At 35.4% G+C, this 20,844-nt stretch overlaps 1 protein-coding gene across 2 annotated transcripts in view; it reads left to right on the top strand.

Annotated features, from left to right (window-relative positions):
- The window catches only part of LOC149071228 (basigin-like), a 105,121-nt gene that overhangs the window by 49,320 nt on the left and 34,957 nt on the right, over positions 1–20,844 (top strand). For both annotated transcript variants that reach the window (XM_089248130.1, XM_089248132.1), the window contains exons 5-6: positions 2,053–2,166; positions 16,128–16,313. In XM_089248130.1, coding sequence (XP_089104256.1) covers positions 2,053–2,166; positions 16,128–16,313 — 300 coding nt within the window. The remainder of the gene's footprint in view (positions 1–2,052; positions 2,167–16,127; positions 16,314–20,844) is intronic.

The following is a 20,844-nucleotide window of genomic DNA, read 5'->3' as shown; positions in this document are numbered from 1 at the left end:
CTTGGCCAGTTCTTTTACCTTGATGGCCATTAGATTTCTGAATTCTAATTGTATCGCATAATTTTTGAAGTTCTACCTAAGGCTCTTTGACACCTCGGCTGACTCGTTCGCCATCTTTGAGCGGAGTGTGACGTCAGTATTATCGCTATATAACCAATCGCTATTCCCTACCCTTCATTTCTAACGATCACACGTCACTTGGAGCGGTGAACCAGGCGAAGATGGGCAATGAGGCGATTTTTCATGCGCCTCGACTGTACCTAGTTAATGCATAACTGCCTTCTTAACCCCTTAACGATCACGGACGAGATATCTCGCGTTCATCTCGAGATATCACGTGACGAGATATCTCCTCAAACGCGAGTGCAAGAAATTCATTTCAGCTCTTCCAGTTTTTTACCCCTCCTTTTAATCATCGCGAAGCTTTATTGCAACTACATGATCCTGGAATTATTTTGCCCCCTCTCCCTCTTGTTTAGTAATCCCCCTCCTTCCCTACTATAATGTGTATCTTTCTACTATATGTACATAAAGTATATGTAAAAGAGAGAGATACATGGGGGGAGGGTGAGAAAGAGACGGGTGGGGCGAAAGTGCTGTCTTATCTACACTATACTGTTTTTTCTCCCTACTATTTCTTTCTTTTTTCTATATTCTATATATATTGCTTTCTTTCCCCCCCCCCTTCTTTTTTCTAATATGTGTGAATAAGGAAACCTTTTTTTTACAGAATTATCACCGATACTGCAAATATATATCATCCTGATTTGTTGCCAAAAGTCTGTTCGTGAAGGGGTTTGGCGCATTAAGCCTACGTGACTGTAAATATAATATTCATCTCTCACGTTTGTCATGTTCTCCCCCCCCCCACGTCCCAGTGAAACACATCACTGCAGATTTTCTGCGCTCCTTTATTTCCTGCCGTTGGGAATTAAGGAATTTTTACACCAACTGTGTGACATTTACGTTCACCTTTGGCGACAAATGGGGATTTCCCGCACTTGGGATGCAATTATTTCCGCATGTTTCTCCGAGAAATATGGTCAGCCGAATGATAATGGAATCTGGTGCTATAATTTTATTAGTGTACATTGTATGCACAGTTATTTTTCCAGCCAAGTATGGATCGCTCGATGATCATCAGTATGATGAAACGGCTCTGACCTTGGGTGACCATATGACCAGTGTTTTGAGGAACATTCCAGTATTTTCCGGTAATTTTGTGTGTGTGTATGTATGTGTGGGGGGCGGGCGACTTTCGTTTTTTTCTATAACAATGTCATGTTTTACAACGAAGCTCACTTGAATTCGTGGTTTTCTACAGAAGTGGTGTTGTTGAAAATAATTATAATATACAGTAGAAAATAATTATTACAAATTCTATTATGGTAATTATGACAAATATAATATACATAAATTAGATATTTAAATACTCAGAACAATATTTATCATGTTCAAAGTTATTTTCCACGAAATACGTTTTAATTCACTGCAGATATTTCACTCCGAACCCTTTATTTTCTGTCAAGAGTGATTTCAATTTAGGCAATATTTGGCACTTGCACCAACGATTGACAACATTTGTGACGCCAATTGGGGATGTCCCGTATTTTTATGATCCTAATTTTAGGTCCCCATAATGATCTTTTTTTGGGATCATAATTTTCTCGAAGAAATATGGTCACGTTTTGCGCTTTTCACAATGTCTCTTTTTTTCATGAAATGTATTCTAATTGATTGCTATTTGCATCATCCTTCATTCCAGCGAAATTGACAATTTTTTTACAGATTTCCGTAATAAATCGCAATTTTACGTCAAAAGGCAAGTTTTTTGCAACATCCCGTATTTAAATAGTCGCTCTACACATAATAAATTCACTAAAAAATTCTCCAATGTCACCTTTAAAGTTGTAATCAACAATTATAATTATTATTAATGGCTTTTAAAAAGAATTTGAAGGTCAGCTGAATGGAAAATATTTCATAATCTATTATTATTATTATTGTAAAACGGAGTCATAACTCGATTTTTTTTTTATTCTGATATTCCAGACGCTGCCAGAGTGGACGAGTTTCCGACGCAAATACGTCCTATCTTAGGACGCAATCTGACGCTCGAGTGCAAAGTGCACGGCTACCCTACTCCAAGAATCACGTGGTTTGTAGGTCAGTATACATGCTATTGGTGTTAAGAGAGTGTGAGAGATCTCGTAATCGGATTCCCTTGTTTTCGTTCGGTCAAATAAAGTGGCACGAATACGATAAAATAACGTGGAAAAAGAAAATAAATTGCGCCATCTATACGGAAGTTCCCAGAAAAATTATTCGACACATTGATTAGTTGATCGGATAAAATAATAACAACCTCGCACGTAATAAATGTGTTGCGGAGAGAGATCTATTGATATAGTGTTGATTTATTGGGAACGAGTACACAATCTGTGTGGGATGTAAAAGCTATTGAATATCAGTGTCTTTTTATTTTTGTAGGAATTGATTATTATAATAAAGATCTTATACAGGGTTTGCAGAAAAAAGTCACAACCACCAAGAAATACGTTGCACGATGTAAATATAAGATGATCATTATTGAAGGTTGAATGTCTGATAAATTCTTCATTCGTGCTCTATTATAAAAAGTTTTTTTGGGCATGAATGCTTGATGACGTAACATGAACCGCAACAAACACAGTTAACGTCATTTTCAATAAAGGCTATATTAAAGTTGCCTATATTATCTCTAGTATTTATTAGGTATCTACGTCAACGTCGCCTATCGGCAGTTTTTGCTATAATTTTTTTTTCTGCCACCAAAAGGGGGGAAAAGTTGTTCTGCGCGCTGACGATACAACACTGACACCCACAACTCGGTATGATTTTTTCATTTTTAATATATTTTTAAGGTTTTTACGGATTCTCTGACTGCAAAAAAATCTGCATTCATATCCCGAGCAACAAAAACCTTCACTAGCGTTGCCTGAGCACTAAAAATCTTCACTCAACTTTCCTGATCATGAAAAAACTTCACTACCTTTTCTTGATTACTTGATCAACAAAAATCTTCACTGACATTCAATGAGAAAAAAAATCTTCACTAGTGTTCCTCTAGCAACAAAAATTTTCACTTGTCTTCAACGAGTAACAAAAACTTCGCTATCCTTTCTTAAGGAATGAAAATCTTCACTTTATTTTCCGCAGAACAAACATCTTCACACGTCCTTCCTTAGCTTCCAAAATCTTCACTGACGTTCCATGTTATTTAAAAAAATTTTATTAACGTTCCCCAGAGATCCAAAAATCTTCACTAACGTTCCCTGAGATCAAAATATCTTCACTCACCGCCCCGAGAAATAAAAATTCTCACTCGCCTTCCCTGAGTATTAATGGCGTCAGAGCCAGGGTGCTGTGGTTGCACGGCACCCACGGTAGTTTCTAGCACTGGTTTCAGGACCCCTAAAATTGATACAGCAATCGAAATTTGATACATAAAGCTCAAGATGAGCAACCACAAGTTCGAAACAATTACGACGCTCCGGCTGAGGAACAAAATCTTCGCTAGACTTTCTTGAGCAACCAAATTTCCATTAGCCTTTTCTTGAGCAATCAAATTTCCATTAGCCTTTTCTTGAGCAGCCAAATTTCCATTAGCCTTTTCTTGAGCAGCCAAATTTCCATTAACCTTTTCTTGAGCAGCCAAATTTCCATTAGCCTTTTCTTGAGCAGCCAAATTTCCATTAGCCTTCAATGAACAACTAAATTTCCACTAGCTTCTCCTGCGCTCCAGAAAAACTTCACTCACCACCCTGTGTAAAAAAAATCTTTACTGTCCTTTCTTGAGCAACAAAAATCTTTGTTAGCTTTCCCTGAGCAACAAAAATCTTCACCCACTTTCTCTGAGCAACAAAAATCTTTGTTAGCTCTCCCTGAGCAACAAAATTCTTCACCCACTTTCTCTGAGCAACAAAAATCTTCACTCAACATCACGATTAACAAGAATTTTCACGCTGCTTACCCCGAATAACAAAAATCTTCCACCGAATGTATGTCGAGCAGCTTTCGAAATGCACTTTGTTTCACCAAAAACGCTCATGAAACACTATTACCAACGGCTTTTAATGTAAATTTTGTAAAAGATCACCAGTCCCCAACGTGTAACCCGCGTATCAAAAACCGCACAGTGGGATAAAAATGTATCCTAAAGTTATCGGACTAAAATCCAAAGACAGTTTGTAAGCCTGAGATTTATAATCACGATTATTATTATTTTGGAAAGAAAATCTCTTCTGGTGGTAAAAACGGTTTTATATACAGCTCTGCTTACATCAGACTTCAAAGACATTTCAAGGTTGAAAGTTCTTTAGATCCCTTTATTTATTATGGACATACGCAGAAGAGAGAAAAGAAGCTTCTGTCATCACATGATACGCTGCTGCTGTTTATCGTTGTTGGATGTGCAACACCGCCTGTGGCCATTTCAAGGACAAGTTGCATTGGGCATATATACACGTCGTTCTCCTTTTTCTAAACTCGATTTACTTATTTATTTACCTTGCATCCGATAAAGCAGCCGCGTATCCGTCGTTAAGGCCGGACGAGAAATTATTTCTCAATTTCATATTCAGACTGTAACCGCAACACGGAACAAGAACTTACAGATGATTTCCATGAAAATCACTTATTTTTGTTTGCTTCGTCGCAAAATTTTGATGAACATAAGGTTCTACAGAATAGATGTCGGATAATATATTTCTCGCGAATCTCGCTTCTCTGAAATATTTTCAGGGTGGTGGAACGCCGCTAGAGAACTGCTTGCTGTAGAAATGATCTTTTGCTGATCTTTGATTAGAGGATTCAATATAGTTTTTCGAATCCCGTACTTTTTGGCAATTTCTGTCTTTGTAATGGGTGTGCGTTAGCTCATTAATTTCTTTCAAAATAATTCTTTTAACATCCACCCTAGAAACTAGACGAACAGCATTTGGCTGAAATGTGGTCATAGTGACGAGACTCGCATCGCGAGGGTCCGGGTTCGAACCCCACCGTCGCCACAATGGTGGTCGGCTGAAGTTGGTTTCTTGTGGTTCCCAACTTCGAGACGCGAATGCGAGAGACGATCTGCCCTTAAAAAAGTCTCGCCAAAGCAACTGGCCTACAACGGTACGATAATTCAATTATTTCACTTCACTCATAGTTAGAAAAACTGATTTCAGTTGGCAGAACTACACATAACGACCATTGCACAGTAACAAACTTCACGTTAGGCTAACAACACGTACACGCACATTTCACCATGTACCAATTCCTTAGAAATTCGTTGAGAGGGTGAAAAACGCATGCGCAGGCTCTAAGTCCAGAGGAGACGAAAGGTGGATGTCAGTTGATCGCTGGATGCGTTCGTGGGTTCGCTCACCATATCTGACGTAAGCAGTGTCGCGAAACGCATGCGCTGGGGTAGGACCACGCGCTGCAGACGACGTAAATTAGCGCTATTGCGGTAGTAAGCACGTGTAGCAGTTAGTTGTCTGTTTCTCAATGAGTTTCCTCCACATTTCGCCGGATCTCAATCCGTGTGACTTTTTCCTATGGGGTCATCTTAAATCACTCGTTTATGCGACGCCTGTCGACACACCGGAGGATCTCATAGCGCGGATCGTCGTCGCTGCAGCAGACATCAAAAGCATACCTAGTATCTTCGGTAATCGTTGTTACGTCGTTGCAGATTGTGCAATGAAGTCAGCGGCCGCCACTTCCAACAACTCTTGTTATAATTAATCAAATAAATCTTTTTGTAGTTATTATTGTACTTTTTGTCGTTCCAGCGTGACGTCGAAACCTGCATGCGTTTTTCGCGATTTTCACCCTCTCAACGTGATTTTGCGACAGCATGTTCCTCTGCAATTTTTGTTCCTCTTGAGGTCTATTAACAACCCTCTGAGTTTGCCGGTCCATTAACAGAACACCCTGTTTATATAACCTAATGTTTCATACCATTTCCTGAAACCAGCAGGGTTTCTTCATATAATTTTTTTCCAAAAAAATAATTTTATGTAATAAATCACTCTTTTCCCGGATACACTTTCTCCTGGGGAAAGCATTTAAAAAAAACCCCTGAAAGTTCAACTTTAAGTGCTGATCTCTGATGAAAGTTCCCAAAGTTCATTTTCACCATATTTCTTACCCAAAACTTACACAATCCTTTAGGTCAGGGCTTAACTCCCTTAGGTTAAAAAAAAGAAAATTCCTACAGTGGTAAAAAGCAACCCGCACAATTGTGCATGCAGGGTGTGAAAGGGATGTGTGGCTTGTGGTACATTTACAGATAACTTAATTGACCACCCCGGCACATTTACAGACCACTTAAGGGAAACGCGGCAGAACCGCCCTCAGTGTTGTGCGACGGATGCGGTCGCACCGGTACCAGTTTTGGGGAAAGGCGCATTTACGGTAAAGATAATTTCTTTCATAAATTGTGGAATAGTTCTGGAATTCTCCAGTTTTATCTGGAAAGAAATAGAAAAAAAAAGCAATTCTAATATATTGCGGAAATTCGGAATTTGTGGAAGAAATAATTCCAGAATTATTTCCTTCACAAATTCCGAATTTCCGCCATATATTAGAATTGTTTTTTTAATAAATATTCCATCAATTCTGGGAATTTGAATTTTCCACTAATTCTGCGATTTCTATTTTCCATCAATTCTGAATTTTCATCAAATGTGAAGCTATTTCTTTCATTTATTCCAAATTTTCATCAATTCTGGAATTCGGAATTTTCGCCAATTTTGAAATTATTTCTCGTATTTATTAAAAATTTTTATGATTATTTTTTGAATATTCTCGATTCTCCCCCCTCCCCCCAGAATAAAAAAAATCAGAGGCTAAGGGGAGACACTGCTATTATTTTCACACCGTTCCCCGCGCATTTCAAGGGTGGCCCTTAAACTCGGTGTAGTTTCCCATCTTTCAACATGGTGAAACCATGGATTTATTTCAAAAAAATTTTTACACATATTTTTTATTGCATATGCTATCTTGTCAGTCATATAGTTTTACGTATCTCTAATACTTAATTTTTTACAAATTTTCAAAATAATGCATTAAAAACTGCTTACACGCATGATAAAATAGCATGGCTGGAAATCGATTAAAATGTTTAACTTTTTAATCAAAAAAGTTTAATCGATTAATCGACTGATTAACCTAATTTTAATCGAATATTTTTGTGGCCAAATACTACAGGGTGGGCGTCCGTAGAAAATTTAAAACTAAATAAAAAACCGGAAAAATAGCCGAAATAACAAACTGTGCATCGCTAGGTCACGGGAATTTTTTTAAGACAGGAAAAGAAATAACTCAAAAAACAGCCGATAGGTGGCAATAGTACGAAAGACTTCGGTGGAAATATGCAAATGAGAATGGACGGTTATAAGAACTTGCGCGCTCCTAATTCACAACCAGTTCACCGTTGTAAACCGTGTACGTGGACCTGCTGCCAGGGCCAGATTAAGCACGTGTGCTTAGGACATCGCGAAAAGTAAATCAAATTATACTCTTTTTTTATCAACGTACATTTTTTTTTTTCTCACATTATCAACCATTAGGTAGAAAATCCTCAAAGATCATATTGTAAATGAAAGCATCTTCAAATTTCTCTTTGACGCAAGATGAGACGCACATATATCTTACTTCCACAGCAACAATATTGAAATCTCAAATCTAGAGAAATTAATATTGCAAATTTTCAAGTTAATGCTGAGTTTTTGGAAAGAGATGTCACAAAATTTCCATAAAGTAAAACCAGAGCTTTCTTAACAGTAATCATAGGTTCGAGGCTTTCGCCAGTAGGGGCCCTGTAGCCTGCACATGATGATGAAAAAATTAAAAATATTTTGTTGCCAAAAATCAATATGTGTTAATTTACAATAGTTTTTTGAAAATTAAGTACTACCTCAAAATTTCTCTAGAAAGGTTCCTTGTGCCCCTCGAAAGGTCTCAATCCTGTGTATGCTTTTGATGCCCTCCACCTCTAGATAAAAATACCTCCCTTCCAATTCGCATATACTTACTCTCTAAAACTATAACTAGATGTAATTGTTAGGGTCCTCTCTCAGCACTTCCCCGAGGCATGGCCGGGTAGTCCCAGGTATCGAGTAGGCCAAAGTTATGCAGAATAAGGACATGAACTTAAACCGTGCAACAGATCTGATCTGCGGGTATACCGATCTAGATTTTTTTTAAACTTTTTTATAAATCAATATTTCACAGAGCATGGATCTATAGGACACTATCAAGGGTGGAAGCACGGCAGAGACAGCTCATGTGTATTTTGTTACACACCAGACGTTAAAAGGGAACACTATATCTATGAGTGCCCATTTTGGAAAGAAAGAAGAGATCAGACTATCCCCGTATTAGATCGACAACTTCCTTTTTTAACACTGATAAAGAAAAAAAAGGTGCGAGAACTCTACATCGAGATATTACAAGAAGCTACAAAAATCTATCTGGAATTTTGGCCATGAAAGACACAAATCCGTTGTTCCAAAAAGGAAAGGAAGAAAAGAGTGGGGTAGCTGCCCCTAAGAGGAAAAGCTGATAACTATATCGTTGGCGAATTTGTTGCCTTAGTTTAACAAATCGATATGAATTATTGTTGCAAACCGTTTTGCTTTATTTACTGGGAACAGATTGTCCCAGAACTGCTTATTTTGTTTCCTTTTTGTCTATTTTCTTTTTCTTTTGAGAAACAGCTCTCAAGTGAAGGGCTGAAAGAACTGTATGGGTTTGCGATCTTTTCCTTGATCTTAGCGGCCTTGATTGGTAATGCTGTGTTTTATTTTATTTTTTGGCTAGGCAGTCTTGTATAGGTTATCTTAGTTGATGGGAGCGGATAGTTCCCTCAAGCAATTTAATTTTTTTTCTCTTGTATTGACTTATTTTACTTAATTTACTTATATTTGCTTGCCCTAGTATGTATATGAATGTTTATGGGAGAAGCGTAATGACGACCGCACAGATATTAGCATAATAATTGTAACAGTATAATTTGAATGGACAGTTTTGATCGAATGAAAGAAACGTGCTCAGTAAAGGTCTCTTAGTGCGAACTTCGACCATCAGACTAAGCGCATGGCTTTAGGGCCGGGTCGCAATCAAATATGGCATACCGATCTAGATTGCAAACAAACTCAGAAAATATATCAGAAAGAAAAGATACCCGATGATGGTGATTAACCAAAAATAAAGTAAAGCACTTGTGGATAATATTTTGGCCATGCTGGAGTTGAGTGATTCCTCCTCAAGCCGGTTCAGGAAATTATAAAAAGCGGTCAATAGGAGAAAATATCTTCAAATGTTTTTAAAAGACTAGAAAAAAAGATGTTAAAAAAATCAAACGTGTGTCTATTTGGAAAATATGAAAGGAAAAATTCCAAAACGTACATTTTGGCAAATTCAAAAATAGTGATAATAACCCTAATTTTGCGTTTCAATGGTGTTTTTGGCTTGCTCAATTCTAACAGATGGATGCGTAAAATTTAGTAGAATTCTTAATTAAGAAAAAAATATTGAATCAAGCAAAATTTTAATGAGAAAAGTTATAAAAATGTAACTTTGTTATTTTGAATCCAGAATTACGCCAATCATTAAAAATAAATAAATATAGCTGCAGTACAATAGAGAGGTTTGATGCTTCATCTCTACTAAAAGTAGAAGCAGATTTGTTGCATAGTATAAATTCTAAAGATGTCGTCAAAGACTGCAAAACTGGAAAAATTGGAAGGAGGGGAGAGAAAATTTAAAAAAATGAAATGTGTGCTTAGAAAAATATTCACATCATATTATGCCTACTTCTGAAGTATAAAATTTAATTTAACGTTTCTTATGCTTTTATTTGTCTATTCATTGAATCTTCCAAACGATAGATTCAATGAATAGACAGATGGGAAATATGGCACATATGGTCACCCTGGAGAGAATTGGGAATATACGATATTGTCATAGCGACACCTGCACTCCTATCAAACTCAATTTGAAAGTGAAATCATCAGTTTTCATTGAATTTAATTTGATCAAAATATTGATTCGAATATTTTTAAATATGATCACTTGTACAAAATGTTCTGTATAATCTATGACGGTTTTTTTCAAAAAAATCAAGTTACTTCACAAACTTTTAATGAAAATTTTAATCGAATTGATTGAGCCGATTAACTCAACTAAAATTTTAATTACGATTAACACAATTGATCGATTAACCTACACGATTAATCGATTAATCGGGGGGACCAGCCCTAATATAAAGGAAACTTCAGTTCATGAAATGAAGCAAGAGATTGAGTTCTTGACTCAATCTTATTTAAAATTAAATTTTAAATTTTGAAATTAAAAAATTTAAATTTATAATTTAATTTTAAATGAGATTGAGTCAATTAAATTTCAATTTTGAATTACATTGATGTCATGCTATTTTATTATGCACCCAAGCTGTTTTTAATGGGGTTTTTTTGAAAATTTAAAAAAATTAAGTATTTTAGAGATATATAAAACTTTATATTGACATAAGTAAAAACCCCTCTTTTTGCGAACACCGGTGGGACAAAAAAAATTCGTCCGTAAAAGAGGGGTGACCGTTAATACGAAGTTTGAAATGCATACTTTTATTATGCAAGAATATAAGGAAATTATTATCTGGCCGTAAAAGAGGAGGTGACCGCATCTGAGAGGTGTCCATTAAGAGGGCTTTTACTGTATATTGTATATATAATCGAAAATGTGAAATAAATTAATGGTTAAGTAGTATTTTTCATTATATATCTACCGGAGAACATAGTTTTTCACTATGTTAAAAGGTATGAGACCACCCTTAAGTGGCTTACTTATTATCCCTAGAGTCCGGATTATATTCAAATGCATATGTGCATGGGTACATATTCATTTGCATATTTCAGCTTTTTTTTCAGCATTAATGCATAAAATCAAAGAATTTTCAGAATAAATGCATATTTTCGAAGGTTTCTTTAAGCTCAATCACTTTGTTTCTTTTTTAATTTTTGAAATAAATATTGCTCATAATATTTTCTCAGTTTTTTCTCGAGTTTTTTCTGCACGTGGGATTCAGTGAATTAATAGACATGTTTGTAATTCTGTATTTTCCTAATATCAACCGTTTTTATTGTAAGGCTATTCTTAGAGATATACCAAAAATGTACAATTATTTTAGAAATAGTGTCGACACTCTTTTGTTACTGATGTTTCGTTACCGAGCATAGCTACAACAAACCAGAAATTAAAAATGTCTCAATAAAAAATACGTAGAAATTATATTTGCATAAGCAGTATTATACACAAATGTGGGGATACTTTTTTGTAAATGAAATATGCACTAAGAAATATGAGATATGAAGTTTAAAAACATATCTACTTTTTTTTTTTTGCATGGTGATTTTTAATGCATATTTTCTGATATTTGGTGTATGTTTTGGAATTTTGAACTTTTCAGAACTTTTTAGTGCATATTTGTTGTTTTTATACACGTTTTGGGGTTTTTAAATGCTTTTTTGGTGTTTAGGCATATTTTAGTTTTTTAATGCTTTTTTTTGTTTTTTTTAATGCTTTTTTTTTGTTTTTTTAATGCTTTTTTTGTTTTTTTAATGCTTTTTTTGTTTTTTTAATGCTTTTTTTAAGCATATTTTAGTTTTTTAATGAATATTTTGGGTTATTTTAATGCATATTTTCGGGTTTCTAATGCATATTTTGGCATTTTTAAGTGTATATTTACATACTTTGGCATTTTTAAGTGCATATATACATATTTCGGCATTTTAAGTGTATATTTACATATTTGTAGAGCATATTTTGGCATTTTAAGTGTATATTTACATATTTGTAGAGCATATTTTGGCATTTTAAGTGTATATTTACATATTTGTAGAGCATATTTTGGCATTTTAAGTGTATATTTACATATTTGTAGAGCATATTTTGGCATTTTAAGTGTATATTTACATATTTGTAGAGCATATTTTGGCATTTTAAGTGTATATTTACATATTTGTGGAGCATATCTGCCACTGTTTCAGTGCATATAATTCGGGCTCCACTTTTCACTCAAGTGACCCGCGACATGTTTAGTAATCAATAAAGTGACCCGCACTCTCCAAGGGTTGCACTCCCTTGATCCTTGATCTTAGAGGCTTCGGCCACAGGCCCCACATGCGTTGAGAGGCTCTGTGTCGAGGCATTTCTGATTCAGTGACGGAAATCGGCGGAGAGCTTTTTGTTTCCAAGCTCTCAATATTTGCGCAATAACGGTACGTGTATGATATTGCTATTGCATTCTCAAACCAGAAAAAATAATGTTGTTGATTTTTCTCTCTCTCTCTCTCTCTCTCTTCGCACCAGTGATGTTTTTCGAATGTGGCTGTGACTCGTACGTGTACGTACGAGAAATATATACGTATAAATAAAGCGTTACCGTAAATTTTTATTTTTCCACAGATAACGTCACAAAATACCTCACCTTTATCCTCTCTTCGCACATGATATATTGCCGCAGTTTTGAAATGGGAAATTCTAGTGAAAAATAATGCTTTTTATTGCGTTTATTCCAGAGGATTTTTCCCTTTTTTATCGTAGTTTGAATTGATTATTTATGTTCCATAAATTTTTAAAGAAGTTTTTCTTTTTTACGAAAACACATGTTAGAGAAATCTCATTTTCTTACCTCATATGGATATATTTTTCAATGAGTAGAATGAATGTCTGCCATGTTTTATCATAATATACGCACGTTTTCTTGATCCGAAAGATAAGTTGCTTACATATTGTGGTGAAAATGAAAAATATTAAATTAAAGGGAAAATATTTGTTTCAGGAAATTCATTAATAACTCGAATAATTTATTAATGGTCTTCATATTGATCTCGAGTGAAGTTAGAATTGACTTAACGACATTCGAATTGAAGAAGTATTTGAAAAAATATATGTTATGGAATTCGGAGATCAAGTGATTTTTTTTTTTTTCTGAAGTGATTATAAACATTTCAGAATTTATTGAAGTGGGTTTTAGAAATAAATTCGAAGAATTCGGAAATAAATTTTGAAGTGGTTTTTGAGTTTTTTCTGGAGGGATTTTCAAAAGCAAGAGGTTTAAAAAAAGATTTTTTTTGAAAATTAACTCTGAAGGGTTTTTGAGGAATTTCTAAAATTGGAAATAAATTCTAACGAGTACTTTAAAGTATTAGGGGGTGAATTCTAATTTTCGAGCAATTCGAAGAATTCGAGGAGGAATTCAGTCCACAAAAAATCTCAAAGTTTTATTTAAAATAATTTTTTGAGTGATTCAAAAAAAAAAGAAGCCTCATTTGTGAAGCTGAATTTAATCAGAGTTTCGAAAAATTCAATTATATCAATTTCAAGAAATTGAAGTCATTTGATGCTGAATTAAAGAAAAGTTTTGAGAAATTTGAAACATTTATGGTTGAAATTAATCAAAGTTTTTGAGAAATTCAAATCATTCGATGCTGGATTCTATCAGTTTCGATAAATTCAAATAACTCAAGCTTAATTCAAGATACGTTTCGAGAAATTCAAACATTTAAATCTGGATTCGATCAGTTTCGGGAAATGCAAGTCATCTGAAGATGAATACAATCTAAGTTTCAAGAAATTCTGATTACTTGAAGCTGAATTCAATTAGTTTCGGGAAATTAAAATCACTCGATGCTGAATGCAATCAGACTTTAGAAAAATTTAATCACATGATTAATTTAAACTGAATTCGATTAGTTTCGGGAAATCCAGATCATTTGAAGTTGAATTCAAAAAAAAAATTTTAGAAATTCTGAAGGGTCCAAGGAAAAAACGACTTTACAGCAATTTTTTCGAAAATGAGATAGCAGCGCCTTTTTGTAGCTTCCAAGAAATACTATACCCACGTTCATTCATTTTTGGGGTAGAACAACTTGGAAGCCGTAAAAAATAGCGATAAAGTTTCGGTTTAATGGGGAAAACTGTTATAATCCAAGCTTTCAAACTCGTTTTTCTCAAAATCTAATATGTGTTGTAAAGTCGTTTTTCCCCTCTCTCTCGACCCTTCTTAGAATTCAATTATAGTTCGGATAAATTCAAATTATTTCAAGATGAATTCAATCTCTAAGGAACTCAAAACATCGGACACGAACTGAAGAGGAGTTTCATGAAGTTCTATGAAAAAAACATGTACCAGAAATAAATTTGAAGTCTCGGAGAATATTGAGGCTTGAGAGAGAATTTTAATTTAAATCAAAAAGACAGTCCTATTTTTTATTTATTTATTTATTTCATTTCATTTTTTTCATTCCAAAAAAAACTCGATTCAAGTACAAGAGGTTTTTGAGATATTGACAGAATTGTGAGAATGAGTTTTTTTGGTAAATAAGTTATAGAGTATTCCAAAATCATAAATATGAAAAGAATTTTCAAGACAATCAGAGTATTCATTAAGAAATTAAAAGCGATGTTGACAAAATATACTCTACACAGTGTAACTTGTTTAATTCGAATTTTTGATAATTCGAACTTTCCATCAGTTTTCTATCCAATTTAATGTTAAAATTTCTTGCTTAATTTGAAAACTTTTTCGAATTTTTCGGACAATTCAAAGTTGGAAGGGGAAAAATCGTGATTTTTTTTGTACGAGCAAATTTAGTTTGGGAAAATTCTACAAGAAATCTTTTCTTCTTGATCAAGTTGTCAAACAACAAATTTCTAAAGACTAATGAAAGGTTGAAAATTGTTTTCCTCTATTTTATATACATATATGTATGTATGTTTGTTAGTTTAATGCCTATTCTGCCTATTCATTGTTCAGCTGGAGTGCATCCAGACTGTGTACCGATTATGTTTTTCAACCTATAGATCAAGGTGGAACATTGAGAATCTGCTGAAACGTTTTTTCGTCATTAGAAGTATCGGAAAGTACAAAAATTGTATAATACTTCAATGAAAGTATATTTCCGTGGTGGAATAAGAACGATATAAGCAAAATTTCGAGAACAGTTTCATAACGGAAGCATCAGGCTTCATAGATCAGGCTTTAAACATGGTCAAGAAATTCTGTATCGATGCTGGTTCTAGAACAGTGGAATAGTGTAGCAACTAAGTCGATTAGTATAATTATAAAATTATTAAAATTTAGGAAACAATTTCGTAACTGAGGATGAAATTTTGATAATTGATAGTTATTATCCTATGTGAATGCTGATGATTAATTTGCAATTTGTATTCATTTAACAGATTCAGGATAGATAAATTGGATAATTCGAATTTCTTTCCGGTGACTCTGGACTTCGAATTAATCAAGTTCGACTGTATATGCACGTGTTCAACGAATTTATAAATGTCGCATTTTTCTCTTAGTTATTATAGTCACTGTTTGATTTTTTCATATCTTCCTATAGTTTGAATCTAAATAATGAATTAGATTTTCTCTCGATTTTTCTCTCTTCGATGGTTCAAAGACATTCAGTTGAACTCGATCATTCATTGAATGAGTTAAATATATAGTATTCATTTCATAGAATCAAATTCAAAATTTTAGATTAGGCCGGGATTACACTATAAAAGATTGATAAAAAATCTTTTACGAAACTTTAAAAAAAACAATAATCCTATTGGTTACATTCGCTCGAATGCAACAGATGTGCTTATTGGTTGCATTTCTCCAAGTTTTATAAAATAACTTTTTCATAGTGTAATTCCGGCCTTAGAAAACTTCCGCTGATTCAAATCAGAAATGTTCAGATGTGGTAATCAATAAATCTCTATTTCATAAAATTTTGAATTCAGTATAGCGCCGTTTGAATAAGAAATTTAATTTTGGGGATAAAACTCGAGAAAAATTATCTCATTTTTGATATTAATAGCTTCGAAATACTATGATAATAAATATTTGGTGCTAGAAGTATCTCTCTTCAATCAGGGGCTTGACGATGTCCCGGGTGGCTGAATATATCCTTTAACCACCTTCAACGTAATGACTGGGGTACCAGAATGCAGGGTTAGTTAACAAGTACTAGTTACGGTCTTGTTGATGGCCATATTGGAATTACATAATAGTTATTTCATTTTTTTTCCCCATTAAACAGATGACATGCCTAGAGAATTCTTCGAATACAACAACAGCAGGATCTCAGTTCTCGATAATGAAGACGGACTCCCGGATTCAGTCTTGTTCATCGAAAACGTCATTTCCGATGATAATTACGTCATAGGCTGCCTCGCTAACAACAAGGACGGTTACATGCAGACTTTTGTTTCTTTAGCTGTCAGACGTAAGTAAAACAAAAAGTTACACTCCTTACAACACATGAATGAATCCTTATATTTTCATTTTAGATAAGTGTTTTCTTTATTAGCAACTAATGCAGAACCCCTTAGTAGAATAAAAACGAAAAATAGCTTAATAATATTATTTTAATAATAGTTTATCCCGCGAGCACATGCAAGGAGTGTTTCGTACCCCACGCGAATATAGATTACGAAATTTCCAACTTTGCTATTTTTTAAATGGGTATAACCCGGTGTAGCTGCTTCTAAGGTCATCTTTTAGTAGGTGAACGATGATGTAGAAATGCTTACGAAAGTTTTTAAAGATGTTTCTACGGATGAAAAATCAATAAATGAGTCAGATTGGTATGTGTCGTGAGAGTTATATTCACGAATGAAGAGCTTTTATATAACCATCGTCAGAGCTATCGTGCAAGAACTCTGTGAGATGTGCTTTAAATAATCAAAAAAATGAAAATGCTTGAATTAATCATGAAGCTAATCATTGAATTATAGGGCATGACCCCCACATCCTGAAGCAGGGCCCCTAGGCTGGGATCTTTTACGGGACCCCGACCAGACTTTCACGGGGTCTCCTTTATGATGAATTCATAGAATTGAAAAACAAAACAAAATTAAAATCCTCCCGGGCCCCAGGGCTGGAGCCTTGTCAGCCCACCCCTTGTGGGGGCCATGTTATAGGGTGTTTATCTGAGTTGGCGGCTTTTGTTTTACACTATAAACTCAATATTCAGAAGGTTCCACTAAAGATCTCAGTCTTGGGGGCGCACGAGCACCGCCGACTAGACATTCAATTGTTTAGTGGGCTATGGCACGAGATGCTCGCCGAAAAAGGAAAATTTCTATTCCTACATGAAATGTGCCCTTTAACTTTGTTTCCTTCCAGATGGGGGCATAATGTATTTTATTTTTCCTGCATTGACCTGTTTCCGCTGGCATAGAATCTCAAAATAACGTACTGCCTTATTCAATACAGGGAAATTTCTTTCTGCGCAGCAAAAAATCTCTACGTACATACACGGGAACAGTCATTCCCGGATTCTAAGCGTGCATATTTTATAAACTTATTAACTATGAAAAACTGATGCCATTCTCTTAGTTACTTTTGTTCACAACACAAACGGGTAAAACTAAAATTCTATCAGCGACAAAATATGCCTTTCAGAAAACAACTGCACACAGTACAGTACAGTATGTATTATATTGAGAAACATCATTAAACTGAAACCCCTTCTGCCACACACCTATCAAGTAAAAAACACAACTGTTATATGATTCGAACTGGTGACCGGTTTTCAATTAATGTACCGCGTGAAAAAAATCAATATATTATGATATTAATAAATATTTTGTAAGCAATAATATTGATTATATATATATATAAATTTTGTTTGCACCAAAACTTCAACAGTTGATGTTTGTGAATAGTAAAATAATATTTGTAATTCCTGAAAAATGTAATTGCAAAAGATTAAAATAAATAAAACTGTTTTTCGGTCATAATCGCACTTTGCGATTGTTGAAATTTTTCTCTATTACTGATTAAAAGATATTTATATATAAATATCATAATGTATTGTTTCTCATGTGCACATCAATTTTTATCAATTCCATTTTGAAGGATCATTAACAGTTGCTTTTTTTATTTGATAGATGGCAGAAGGAGCTCTAGTTATATGTAAAGGATGTTTCTGAATATAATACATAATGTATACAGTCGAATACCGTTATTATAGCGAAAATCTCGTTTCAACGAACACTTTTCTAATCCCCCTAATAAGTTTACACAAAAACAATGCTAGGTAACCTGGAATTCCTTTATAACGAAATTTCGTTTTAACGAAGTGATTCCTCCGGTCTCTTGGAGTTCGTTATAACGGGATTCGACTGTAGTTATTTTCTAAAAGGGATATTTCGGCTGATAAAATTCTATTGTTGCTCGTTTGTTGGTTAGGGACAAAAGTAACTAAGAAAGACATCATTTTTTCATGATTAATAAGTTTACAAAATTTGGAAATTTAGCGTCTGAGAATGAGAGTACATTCGTGTACACAGTTCCTGCTAAGCAGGGAAAAAAAGCCCTATATTGTATGATGTTTTTCATTCCGCACAGATATCGAAATTCTGTGTGCAGGGAAACAACAGATCTGAAATGCAGGTGAAATTAAAGAGAACGTGTCCATTATCTGGAAAATAAAAAGGATCCTTGGTACCACCGAAATAAGAATTTTTATTCAGCTTATCAGCATTTTTTTCCTCATTTCATCTTCATTTTTTCACGAAATTCACAATTAACAATGGCCACATAATTTTAGGCCCTCCGGTGAGGGCTTCGCGCCACCTCCCCGGATGCGGATTTATCGTTTTGTGGCCTTTGGTCAATACAAATTATTTTGCCGCCCCGTTATTCATTTTAGTCGTTTATCCATTCTAGTCTTGTTTTCCTTCCCATGAATTATCCGTCCCGAACTATATCCCGCTTACCCCCCCCCCCCACCGTAAATATGTCTATGTGTCATTATCTTTCGATAGTTCACATGCTTTCAACACCCTCACAGTTTTCGTCCCTCGCTCATGAGGTCATTCTTTAAGTCATTCACATGCTTCAACATTCTCTAGGTTACCATGCTTGCACACTGTTTTGGTCACCCACATGTTACCAAAAATCATCCAAGGGATCTGGACTTTTCTTTAAACACACTATCTCGTTAAAATTCAAAACAAAGATCTTTGCGGAGAAAAGCTTTGTGAATATTAGCAACAAGAAAGTTTTCTTCTTTGAAAGTTCTTCGGGATCCGGGATTTGTAAGGGTTCTGTGGCGTTTGATCATGTGGAACCCCTAAAAAAGCTGTCACGGAACACCAGTTGGAGACCCGTGACTTAGAGATACAGGCGTAGTAAGAAGTAGGCGAATTCGTGGAATGAGTAGTCAAGAAAATCAGACTGGAATGAGAGAGAGGCGGTAAAAAATTCGTGTAACCCAAACCGTAAATGCGCCACTGATTAATAGTTCAATCTTAAAGCTACTTTAAGAGCTGTATTAAGAGTAACATTTAAGCAGCTTTGAAGGTGATTCTGTTTTAATTCCTCCCGCCAAAATTATTCAGGGTGAAATATGACCAGCAAGCTGAAAAATTTGTGCATTTCTGCTCTAATCCAGAGGTCTTCAACGTCTGGCTCTCCGAGCTCTTCGATAACATATGTTTAATAAAGCACAGTGGCTATCGAGCTTCATTAAAATTTCAAATGTGGCCCGCTTTGTGTCTAAGGATGAAAGCGCCTGCCGTAGGCTATGCCATAGCCACTCGCTCTATTCTCACTCGAATTCGTACTTCCCTCTAGAACACATCCCGCAAAGCTCGTAATTCATCCAACTAGGGCCGCAACTCAGCTGGGGTAAGCCGGCATTTTATAATGTTGAAGGTGGTGTTAAAGGGTGAAATTGGTGCCCCCACTGGTACAGTACCCGGGGCACCAGACCTGCCCGCTTTCCCCCACCCCCTAGTTGCGGCCCTTTCGTCCAACAAGAACTAAACTGTTTACCCCGAACTCGATTGATGAAAATCTGTTTCAAACACAATAATCTGTTTTCTATTACTGCTACTGGAACTTAACGAAGCGTAATCGCGGTGGAGGAAAAAAATTCGATACACACACACACTTGTAATGGGATAACGTTAATCAATGTATTTATCCATGTCAGGGGCAAACGGATTTTATTCTTATTTTTAATGCTATATCTTTCCTTATACTGTTGTAGATATCAGCCAATGTTATCGGAGATCCGATCCGCACAACACATATACACCACTCGCGCGCGCGCTCTATTCTCACTCGAATTCATACTTCGCTCTAGAACACATCCCGCAAAGCTCGCAATTCATCCAACTAGGGCCGCAATTAGCAGCATACGCCCGTCAATCGGGGAATAAGAGCAGCTCGTTTGACTTCTATCTCCTCAACCCAATCATTGGCACAGCAATTAGAAACTAACCCCACAGCAATAGAAAAACTTAGCATATTTATATATATTATCATCATCATATCTTTACTTCGATCTATAATTGGACCAAAAGAGCGGTTATTATCATCAACGAATCACTTAAAGTAGTTTGAATCTCTCTTGAATATAGCCCAGATATAGCGTGATATTCGAGAGGTCAAGTAATGTTGGATATGATACGCTCTACAAGTACAGTATCGCGGCAGTGGCGGGCTGTACGATGGGTGGCTTTGCGCGTGGGCGAGTTTAGGCAGAGATTGCAGCACTTTGGTACCTGATGCCCCCTTCCCCCTATAATACCTTTTCCAAGAATTTTCATCGATTAAAGACTTGATCGTTCCCACGGACGCAGGAATCGGTACTGATACAATGAAAATAAGTGGTACCAAGCGGGATCGTACGCCCTTTACTCCTACTATAGACTTGGAAGTGTGGGGGGAGGGGGCACGGCCATTATTGCTGAGGGGCACGATGATGATGATGCCAATTTATATATATATTAGATCAGTCG

Source organism: Pholcus phalangioides, unplaced genomic scaffold (genome assembly GCF_987345545.1).
Source record: "Pholcus phalangioides strain wild (caught in Gottingen) unplaced genomic scaffold, Ppha-v1.0 ptg000019l_1, whole genome shotgun sequence".
NCBI classification, from domain to species: Eukaryota; Metazoa; Arthropoda; class Arachnida; order Araneae; family Pholcidae; genus Pholcus; species Pholcus phalangioides.
Note: the sequence above shows the minus strand (reverse complement) of the source record. Positions and strands in the feature narration are given on the sequence as shown.